This window comes from Chamaea fasciata, unplaced genomic scaffold (assembly GCF_029207755.1).
Source record: "Chamaea fasciata isolate MVZ Bird 193981 ecotype frontalis unplaced genomic scaffold, bChaFas1.0.hap1 SCAF_13, whole genome shotgun sequence".
Classification (NCBI taxonomy): domain Eukaryota; kingdom Metazoa; phylum Chordata; class Aves; order Passeriformes; family Sylviidae; genus Chamaea; species Chamaea fasciata.
The window spans coordinates 6,256,323-6,266,472 of record NW_027094098.1 but is presented as its reverse complement, the minus strand read 5'-3'; the positions used below and the strand labels follow the sequence as shown (position 1 = coordinate 6,266,472).

General features: G+C 46.9%; 1 protein-coding gene and 1 long non-coding RNA gene across 3 annotated transcripts; one reads left to right on the top strand and one right to left on the bottom strand.

Moving 5' to 3' along the window:
• Positions 1 to 3,785, top strand: LOC136296360 (uncharacterized). The gene is made up of 3 exons (XR_010722899.1): positions 1 to 78; positions 970 to 1,050; positions 3,422 to 3,785. It is a non-coding gene; the product is annotated as an uncharacterized lncRNA (long non-coding RNA).
• Positions 2,950 to 10,150, bottom strand: ALAS1 (5'-aminolevulinate synthase 1). 2 transcript variants are annotated; one of them, XM_066195368.1, is made up of 10 exons: positions 9,849 to 10,150; positions 8,907 to 9,113; positions 7,778 to 7,942; positions 7,474 to 7,696; positions 6,825 to 7,009; positions 6,088 to 6,267; positions 5,753 to 5,917; positions 4,395 to 4,663; positions 3,779 to 3,941; positions 2,950 to 3,230 (listed from the first exon to the last, which is right to left on the bottom strand). In XM_066195368.1, the coding sequence occupies exons 1-10, from the start codon at positions 10,045 to 10,047 to the stop codon at positions 3,070 to 3,072; spliced, it is 1,917 nt and encodes a 638-aa protein (XP_066051465.1). In that variant the 5' UTR covers positions 10,048 to 10,150; the 3' UTR covers positions 2,950 to 3,069. The 2 variants fall into 2 exon arrangements, with proteins under 2 accessions (XP_066051465.1, XP_066051466.1); XM_066195369.1 differs by having other exon boundaries at positions 7,778 to 7,933.

Below are 10,150 nucleotides of genomic sequence, written 5' to 3'. Positions count from 1 at the left end.
TAGGAGGGGGAGATGAGCCTTTGACCTCTCAAGAGCTCCGTGCCCTCCTCACAATCCTTGGGGAATGGCAGGAATCAGGTAGGAGTAGTAGGGAATGAAAGGCTATTTACCTGTGGGGGTAAGGATATCTGGGATCAGCCCCCTGGGACTGTACAAGATTGGGGGTCTGGGTGGAGAGGAGGGTGTCTAACCTGGGGATGATGAGAGCTTGGGATCAAGCTGGAGGGTGGCTAGGGCACAGAATGTCCTAAATAACCAGGAGTCCAGCTGTGCTGGTGCTGGGCTAGCCGCTCTGGTCCAGGAGTTACCTTGCCTTAGGTTTTTGGTGCTTTGTGCCCGTGTGTGCCCCAACAGCAGTGGTTTGTGGGGAGTCCTCATTCTCATCCCCCATCCCGGCTGCCAGCAGCAGGCCAGGGTGCAGTGCAAGGGGTGTGTCCCAAAATAAATGTGTGCAAAGCATCAGGGATAGCAGAGCTATGAATTTGGTGTTAATAATGCCCGTGGCCATGGTAGGAAGGGAAACCCCTGCAGCCTCCTCCCAGCAATGAGGAACACGTGCTCCTGCTTGCACTTGGAATGGTTTTCTGCTCCTGTAGCACCTGGGGTTTCTCCGCTATGTAAATAGGTTGGGAGACGGTGGAGAGTGTGAGTTTAGGGCTAGACAACATTTAACTAGATGAATTATTTTGCCCCATGACAAATGTTAGCCATGGCTTTATGGCTGCATTCTTGCTTCCTCACTCTGCCACTGCCATTGTCTGACTCTAAACATATTTTACTGATTACTTCCTCTATTATTTTTTCCAGGAACCAAACTAAAGTTTGCATAACTTATTCCTACTTATACAACCCCCCATTCAATTTTTATTTGCTGGGAAACAATATGTGTTTATTTTTTTATTTTTTGTCCTTTTAATTGGAGAAAATTTATCCTTCCCATGTGCCATTGGATTTGTTTTTCTTTCACAGTTAAGTGATGGACATCTGCTGGCCCCTTGCTGTGCTCTGGTTCTGCTTTCGTGCTCTTGCTTGCCAACAGTAGTGCTAAAGGTAATTTGTCACAGCTGATGTTAAGAGGTGTGGAGGTACTGGCTGCCACGTGCTGAGGTTATTCGTGCTCCTGTCATTTCAAAGGTTGTTAGCTTTGAGTCCTGGGGCTTGGTTCTCTCCTGTGATTAATTTGGAGGAACGTTGGAGATTTTTGATAGCTGGTACCTTTCTATGTCTTATTTATTCTCCTTGGTAGTACAAAGTGTTGAGTTGCTGTTGTAAAAGCTAGGAAGACAAACAGGGCTTTTTAACTGGTTTGTAAAATGGACTGGGCCAATTCTGAAAGCTTTCAGTGAAAAAAACTAGAAATGCAAGTGACCTGGTACTGTCAGAATATGGACATATGTGAGTCAACATGTTATCTCCCACACACACTGATTTGCTTACAGCTGTTCCCTGACTGTTGCCAGAGTTTGCAATGACATTGTTGGCACGTTATGGTGCTGGGGACAAGGTCCTAGGGAGAAGTTGATGGAGGAGTTGAGGTTTGTTATTTTATGTCTCCAGTTAATGCAGTAATATAATCTAAAAGATAACGGTAAGAGCTCTGTAACAGATGTATATGCATTGAGTCTTGGGCCACAAATGGTTCATGGCAAGGCCAGGCTGGGTGGATCACATCCTCCCTTCTACAGAACACCTGCACGTGGTAGAGGCAGCAGCAGCCCCTTGGCTGGCTGGCAAAGGGCTTTTTCAAAGTAACTTGACTGCTTGGAAAGTCAAATGTTTTATAAAAACTCTTCTGAGAATAGCAGGGTGCTCCAGTACATGCTCAAACAACTGGTGACTTCCAGCTGATAATTATGCTTTAATTTGGGATTCTATCTCCACCACACATGGCTATTTGTGATATTATAATGGATTCCTAGTGGGAGAGAGCCTCACAGCACACGAGTGTGACGGCAGGGAGAGTGCCAGGTTGGCTCCTTACAGCCAGAAAACAAGAGTCCATCCATGGGAGAGCGTGGCTCTTCAGGGGCTTGTGGAAGCGACTGTAGCAGTTCCTGGACATGCCTGCACCTGCAAGGAGCAGTTCAGTGCTCTGCTTGACCTCCTGCCAATACTGACCTCCGAGTACACGTGCTCACCCAGAGAATTACTTGCCCCTGTTCAAAGCAGACCTTTGCTATTCACCAAAGCATGAAATAAGATGGCAAATGGGTGTAAGAGGTCTTAGGTTTCAGAAGGGTTGCAAAGGCAGTACTGATATTCTCCTCCAATGGCTTCTCTCAGAGACCGGAGCTATTATATTGCTTGCTGACAGTTTTTACACCAGTCTAGCTCTAAGTTGCACTGAAAAGCAGCTCATGCAGAGCTGCAGAGACACAGGCAGCCAGAGCCAACCTGCACGGACCACCTGCAGTGGTGAACATGCCTTCCTTGTCCAGCACCTGCCACACCACCACCTTAGTTTTCTGTCAGGCAGTCAGAAAACACCACTTAATTCCACTAGCACCTTTTCCCTCAGTGTAGTGAATGCCAGAAGAGGAATGCTTGTGCACAAAACTACAAAGGAAGAAGAGGGTAGCAGAGGGAGACAGCATCTGGCAGAACCCATTCTAAATGCCTGCTTCCCAAAACATGGGTGCAAGCTGCTTATACAACACTTCTCAAGGTGCTTCAGTTTTAGTGGGCATGGAGAACTATTACCTGCATGTTTTCAAAGGCTTTCAAGGAAGATGCCCCAGAGAAGCTATTTTCTCTTTTCCTAATGAACAAACCCCATGCAGGACGCACTACTGAAGTTCTTTGGGCATACTCATTGGACAGGCAGCAGCTGAGGTGAGGGGCATTAAGCTGTAGAGCACTGATTTATTCCATCAAATACCTCCCCACCCCTTGACACTTCAGTTCCAGTTATGGAAGGGACACAGAGAAGCACAAAAACACAACTGGGCATCATGGCTCTAGAAATTTATTTTCAGAGCGTAGTGCTTCAACTACAATTAAAATACTTGAGCAATTAAAAAAAATGCTACTGACTTGATGCTAGAGCAGGACAACAACTAACACTTATTTTCATGCACTGACAGATACTAGTTTGCTCATGCCACTGAAGTAGGCTCGTTCTCTTTCACTCATCACTTCAAAATGCAGGGGTCGTCTACAGAAGTTGCATTCAGCTGAGGAGTGTGGTTTCAGCTCCAGACCAACATCCTTCCATGTAGCCAGCAGTTTTTCTGTTAAGAAAAGTTTAGCAAGATCAAAGATTAACACTGGATTGCTTTAGAGAAGCAGCAGAAGTGTCAGCATATTTATTCTCCTAACAAGTGAGCAGGGATAATAGGATTTCACTCTGACACAATCTACCTCTTGAAACAACTGGGCTGAAACCAAGACTCAGATATCCTCATATCACCTCTCCTGACAGGATCAAGAGGGATCTACTTTCTCTGGACATATCCATGTTTAAGACAAGTTAACAGCTCAGCTGAGGACAGCTGAGTTTGGAATCCACACAGCATGAAGAAGATTGGTTTGGACAACACATGAGCAGAGCCCTGGCTGGGTAGAGGTCTGCACTGGCCTTGCACCCTCTGTTCCAAGTCACAGTGGCCTTCACATCTCACACTCCAAGCAGGGAAGTGTGCAGAATGTGCTGCAGCAGTGGAAAGACGCTGTCCAGCTCATGACATCTAAAACTTAAGTGCTTCCCAGTCTCATCTTTAGTACAAAGACTGCACAGACAGGCAGGATCTTCACTGCACTGATGCAGGAGTCCACTCACCGATAAAATAACTCATCATCTGAGGGGTGTGGTGAGGTGTGGGGGCAATTCGGAGCAGCTCCTCTCCACGGGGAACCGTCGGGTAGTTGATGGCTTGGACATAGATGCTGTGCTGGCTCATCAGCTTGTCACAGATCTCTGTATTTTTAGCAGCATCTGCAACCTGAAGTTCAAAATTTTAAGTCACAGGATCAACCAAAAGATGAGAGTTGGAAAAACTGTCAGTCCAACTTAGCAAACTGTAAGAATCCAATAGGGCTGGTAAGTAACATGTGAGTCAGAAAAAGTCTGTGCTGCACAGCACTCTGGGCATAGGAAAAACACTCCAGCCTAGGCAGGTAGCTGTTTACAACCCAAATCGTTTTACTAGCTTGTTTGCAGTTTCCTTATTTTCCGTATACTATTAGCATATGAAACCCACAGTCTTCTTCCCTCTATTTTATATTGACACCAGGCTTAAGCTTAAGCCAGACTCCTGGCACATCACTGCTGAGCAACAGGTTCAAACTGAGTTTGAACTTTGTGAAGGCAGCAGCCAACACCTGACAGCATGATGTGCTCACGGGGAGCAAAATGGGCACCACAGCCCTGCGTCAACAGCACCCCAAGTGCTCACCCTTATGGGAATGATGTGGCTGGGGCAGTGCACCACGGGCAGCCCCACGTCCATCAGCATCTGCCTCATGAGCTTGACGTTGCGCTGGTGCTGGCGCCTCAGCAGCTGGCCCTCGGCGCTCTTGAGCGTGCGCACGGACTCCAGGGCCCCGGCCAGCAGCATGGGCGGCAGCGACGTGGTGAAAATGAACCCGGCCGCGTACGAGCGGACCGTGTCGATCAGGGAGCTGGTGCTGGAGATGTAGCCTCCCACACAGCCAAACGCCTTGCCTGAAGGGAAAAACAAATAAATAGGTAACTGGACGTATTCTTTCCACCTATCGGAATGACTTGAAGTATTGGAGCTTTTCGCTTGGAGGAATGGGTTATTCTGACCACACACATAATGTGGTCATGGCATGTTCCAGCCCCACTCAGTAATCTTGTATTTACTCAGCACATGGTACAGCTTTGTTTTTAAGCCAATCTTGATAACATGGATCTAGTTACTGCACAGCAAGGAGAGTTCATGCCTCTCAAATACACAAGTTTTGATTTTGGGGAAGACCTTACAAGCCCAATCATCAAGCAGGGACTTCAACAGTTACCCCAAGTGATCAACACTAAGTCTCTCAGCAGATTTAAAATAATCTGTTTCAGAGATGCTAGAAATAGCCTGTGCTCCTAAGGAGCAGAGAAGGCTGTTACTGTGATTGTGTAGTTGATACCAGCCCTTCTTTCCAAATGTTTGGAGTGCAGAACACAGCCACAGACAGAACTAGGGTGTCTGGTAAACACTTCTGTTCCCATTAGGCTGTAACCCAGGACTTTAAGTTTCAAAAGGCATGAACTTTCCTAGTAAATTTTACTTATGTTCTGAAACCTGTTTAAACAATCTTCCAATTTGCAGCAGTAAACTTACTCCTGAGCCTGCATTCTACTCAGATAATAGCAGTTGCTTCGGTACTTGCCAAATCCCTTTACATAACTCCCCATCTCAGGTTTCTAGATTAGGAGCACTCCATTTCACATAAAGGAACTAAGTACTACTAAATATAGAGAACTGCTCTACTAGCATTCTCACCTGAATTTCTTCTTGAGTTGTATAACGTGCCACTGGAGGACTTTTTGCTAGCTTCCTTAAAGGAAAACCCCATACAAAGCTACCATAGTTATTTCTAAGACAGTGTAAGTAGCTTAACAGAAGCTTTTCAAACTGCGGGGCACACTCAAATCCCTTGGGCTTTTTAAAAAATCCTAGGCCCCAGCAGCCCTTAACAAGGTTCATTTGATGAGACCGATTTTGAGGTAACCCACTTAATTTGGCTGCTCAGCAGCTTTGCTGCCTCAGCTCCTGCAGGAGTGCCAGGTTGTGCATACCAAGCGTTCCAGAGATGATGTCCATCTTGTGCATGATCCCATCCCGGTCTCCTATCCCACCTCCTCGGGCTCCATACAGCCCCACAGCGTGCACTTCATCCACAAAGGTGATGGCCCCGTGCTCGTGGGCCACATCACACAGCTCTTCCAAAGGACAAACAGCACCTAGGGACCAAGGCAGTGACTGGCAGTTTAGGATTTTCTGTATGACTGGATAAACCCCAGAAGTACCTCTAGACAACCCCTATAGCACTGTACACTTTGAGACCTAAAACACAGATTATTTGAGGACTAATTGCCCTAGAAGCAGAGAGGAGGCTTTGATGTCAACTTACCGTCCATTGAGTGAACAGTTTCAAATGCAACAATTTTAGGGGTGGATGGATCAGACTTTTTCAATAGTTCTCGAAGATGGTTGACATCATTATGGCGAAATATATGTTTTGGCACCCTGCTGTTACGGATCCCCTGGATCATGGAGGCATGGTTTCCAGAATCAGAGTAGATCTCACAACCTGAAGAAACAGTCCAGTTGCGTTTTAAGTACAGAAAGCATTAACTAATTCCTAGCATTGCATTATGTATGGGAAGAGTTCAGGAAACAAGGGTAGCTTGTTCTTGAAAGTAATGCTCTTGATCAAAAGAGCAAGTTACAGATCATGAAGCAAGAATAATATTTGAGGTTTAGTTTAGGTGTTCAAACTAACACAAATGAAAGCTTGAGAAAATAGTTATCTAACTCTAACTTCTGAAGTGAGAGAGCAGTTCACCCCTTCCAGTGGGAGGGCACTAAATTCCTGCTGTCTCATTTTCAGGCAGAGTTTAAACTTAAGAAGAGAAGACTCTTGTCTAATTCCTCCTGCAGTTCCCAGCATTAATCTCAATCTCAGTAGGCTGGTATTGTCATTTGTATTGAACATAACTTGAATGTGGTATTAAAACCAGCAAACCATACTCTGCTGATGGATTAGGGTGAATCCTCACTTCGGACAGCTATTTGCAAAACATACTCCCAACACCTTGGGGCAGGGCTACATTTTTGTGGCAACAGAGGCGCAGTTTGAGATCTTACCTGGCAGCATTTTAGCTAGAGTGAAGAGAGTGGAGTCATTGGCTACAAAGCAAGATGAGAACAACAGTGCTGCATCTTTTCCATGTAGATCAGCTAGTTCTTTTTCCAAGTCGACATGAAATTTACTTGTTCCTGATATGTTTCTTGTGCCACCTGCTCCAGCACCATGTTGTTTCAGTGTTTCCCTAGAGAGGGCCCAAGAGAGGCATTAGCATTGCTGTGGGACACACAGAAGAGTAAAGGATCGTTGCTGAAAACATTCTGGTACATAATCAGGACTGTCCTAAAAAAGAACTGGCAACAAAAAGCAGCTGGTGGGTCTTTGAGCAACCTGCACACTCAGGAGTCCAGTAACGTCAGAAATCCATCACCAAGTACAGGCGCAATATACCATCCAGTTTATCTGGTAACATTTAGGGGCTTCTAAGGAAGATCCAAGGAGCACAGTCAGTGACCAGTACACACAGTGCAGCCCTGGATCTAAACACTAAGTGACCCACCCCAGCTCAAGAAACAAGTGTGATCTTAACTGCACACCAAGAATCACATCAGAAGCAACTCATGTACCACAGCACAGAAATCAGATTTTCAGAAGCCTTCCCGCAAAATACAGCTTGGAAACGCCTCTTAAGAGCACGGTACTACTCACATAACTGCTCCACAGACACGAGGGTGCCGGCTCATGCCCAGGTAATCATTGCTGCACCAGACAGACACCTCTTTTTTGGTGATCAGGGAATCAGTGTAGTCATCAGCCATGGGGAAGATCTGCGCCTTCCGGTTCACGGTCTTGAACACCCGGTAGGTGTGATCCTTCTTCTTCTCATCTATCTTTTTCTCAAAGAACTGATCATACTGGAAGGTGGATACAGCTGAAAGGAGACAGAGACTTCAGCACACAGGAAAGAATCACAACAGACCAGGCCTCTGAAGGTTTCGCCAGACGTTCTTACATTTTGGCAAGTTATCCTGAAGCAGGTGAGAGACACTTTCTGGTCTTTGCTTCAGCATAATATCCTTAAACTTCTTGAGCAAGCCACTCTGCTCTTCTCCCTCAGTCTCAATCTTTCTCACTGTGGAAGTAGCTGGTATTTTGGCAAATTCTGTACCTACAGACACTAATAAATTCCAGTGAGTTTGTTTGGTTTGAAAGAGAGTGAAGTAAATTGAATGCAGCAAAGCAAGCATTTTAAGTAAAACCAACATTTCAATCTTTAGGAAGGTCATGCCCAAAACCCCATGTTGATCCTTTTAGGATCAACTATTTTATTTGCTTACAAATTTGCATTGGATGAGACAGAAGGATTAGCCTTTCTAGTCAATCACAATACAAAAGACAATTTCCTTACAACATATTTGGCTCATCATGACTCAGAACCACACCATACAGCTACAGCATTTATCTGAAAAGATTGGTACACACCTAACTGAAGGCAGGGTTCTAGTCAGCTGCTTCCTTTTTGTTCTGTTAGCACAAGTTTTATTTTTTTAAAAAACTATGCCACAGAAGGCAAACAGAAAAGTAAAATAAGTCTCCTGAGACAGACAGCAAGGCTTTACTGATACTGCTGAAAAGCTCCTTCCTTTGAAGGACAGCCCTTCTGCACTATGACGGCAAGCTAGCCAACACCCTTTAGTTCCATAAACACAAAAAAACCACCCCAAAACCATGTGCCTGTGTTCAAGCTTGGATTTGTGCTGGTACTTGCCTGGCGTCTTGACACTTTCCTCCATCTTTCGATATAAAACCTTTGTCTAAACCAGCACCTGGGCAAAGCTCTCTTCAGATCTAAGCATCTGCTTGGGTGCGAGTGTAACAGCTTGACTCCCACATCTAGAGCCAGCCAGCACATCAAAATACAGCTCACGGTATTCCCACATCAAAATCACCCAGGGAAACCCTACACAACGTCACAGGTATGTCATTAACACCTACATTCTCCAGCAGCGTTTCCCTGCAGTCTCCCATAATCCCAACTGCATCACTTCAGTGGTGCCTGTCAGACCTGGCACGCTCCAGAGCCAAGTCAGGCACCAGAAGCTCTCGGGAGGAATCGCCACTTCAGTGCACAGAGAACGTACCTTTCCTGTCGGCCTGCATTTCCTGCACATCCTCCTGCAGTTCCAGGCTGGCTTTACAGAAAACGTTGCTGTTCTTGTGATTCATCTGAGCTGCCAGGAACGGGCATTTGGTAGCTGTACTCTGGCTAGCACTGGCAGGTGGGTGGCCAGCAGGAGGCTGGGCTCCATCTGCATTCTGCTGGGCCACCTCTTTGACATTTTTGGCCTCTGGGACGAGGACAGAGAAGGGAAAACACTTGAGCTTGATCATTTCAAGACACTGACTTCAATCCATTACTTTTGCAATTAATTTGGCAGGACCCCTTCAGAACTATTTAACTGAGCAGTCACATTTTATTTATACAAGCACAAAATCCCAGTAATACCCAAGGGACATCTGATTTAAGATGCTAGATCTAGCACTGTACCCTTTGAGGGGTAAAAATATCTCTCTTTCACTCCCAATGGGAATACCTAAGGAAAATATTTAAGGAAAGACTAGATGTGGCACTAAGTGCCATGGTTTAGTTGACACAGTCGTATTCAGTCATAGGCTGGACTCGACCTCAGAGGTCTTTTCTAACCTAACTGTGATTCTGTGATCTTCTTTCGAGGAGTTCAGAGATTTTTCAGCCATGCAGCTTCTTCTGCTGCCAGCCTCAGCTCCTTCCCCTGAAGACTTCCCCAAGGAATGTCCCCGGGAGGCGTGAAGGGCCACTGTACCGTGAGAAACACCGCTCTGAGATCCAGCATCCCAGATCCCCACCCGGGGCTCGCCGCCCCAACAGGCCGGTCCCTGATTCATGCCACGGTCACAAATTTCGTTACCGCGGACATTTCAAGGATTAAGCAACCCCTGGCTCACAACTGCCTATTCCAGAAGTTTCCTCCCGTGACATGCCATGTCTGTGTTATTTTTCTTCCCCTTCAGGGAGCCCGTGTGTGACCCCCGGCCGTACTCACCGCGGCGGCCCGCGGGGGTCTCCTCCTCCGCCTGCTGCCCGCGGGCGGCGGACGTGGCGAGGGCGCGGGCGGCCGGCGGGGCCGCCTCCATCATGCGCGGGCAGTGCTGGGCGTACAGCAGCAGCGACGGCCCGGCCTTCTGCAGGAACGCCTGGGACACACGGGCCAGGAACGGGCAGCGCCGCACCACTGCTTCCATCCTTGCTGCCGGACGGGACACCGGAGGTGACGGCAAACTGACACCGGCGACGAGGAGGCGACACCGGGATGTGCTCCGGCACTGCCGCCTTTATAGTCCCGAG

Excerpts from the sequence above, each read along its gene's own strand:
- ALAS1 (XM_066195368.1), bottom strand. The coding sequence starts at position 10,047 with ATGGAAGCAGTGGTGCGGCGCTGCCCGTTCCTGGCCCGTGTGTCCCAG. Across the intron at positions 4,664-5,752 it reads CATCATCTCTGGAACGCTTG|GCAAGGCGTTTGGCTGTGTG; the intron begins GTATGCACAACC and ends TTTTCCCTTCAG. Across the intron at positions 3,942-4,394 it reads GCCACATCATTCCCATAAGG|GTTGCAGATGCTGCTAAAAA; the intron begins GTGAGCACTTGG and ends TTTGAACTTCAG.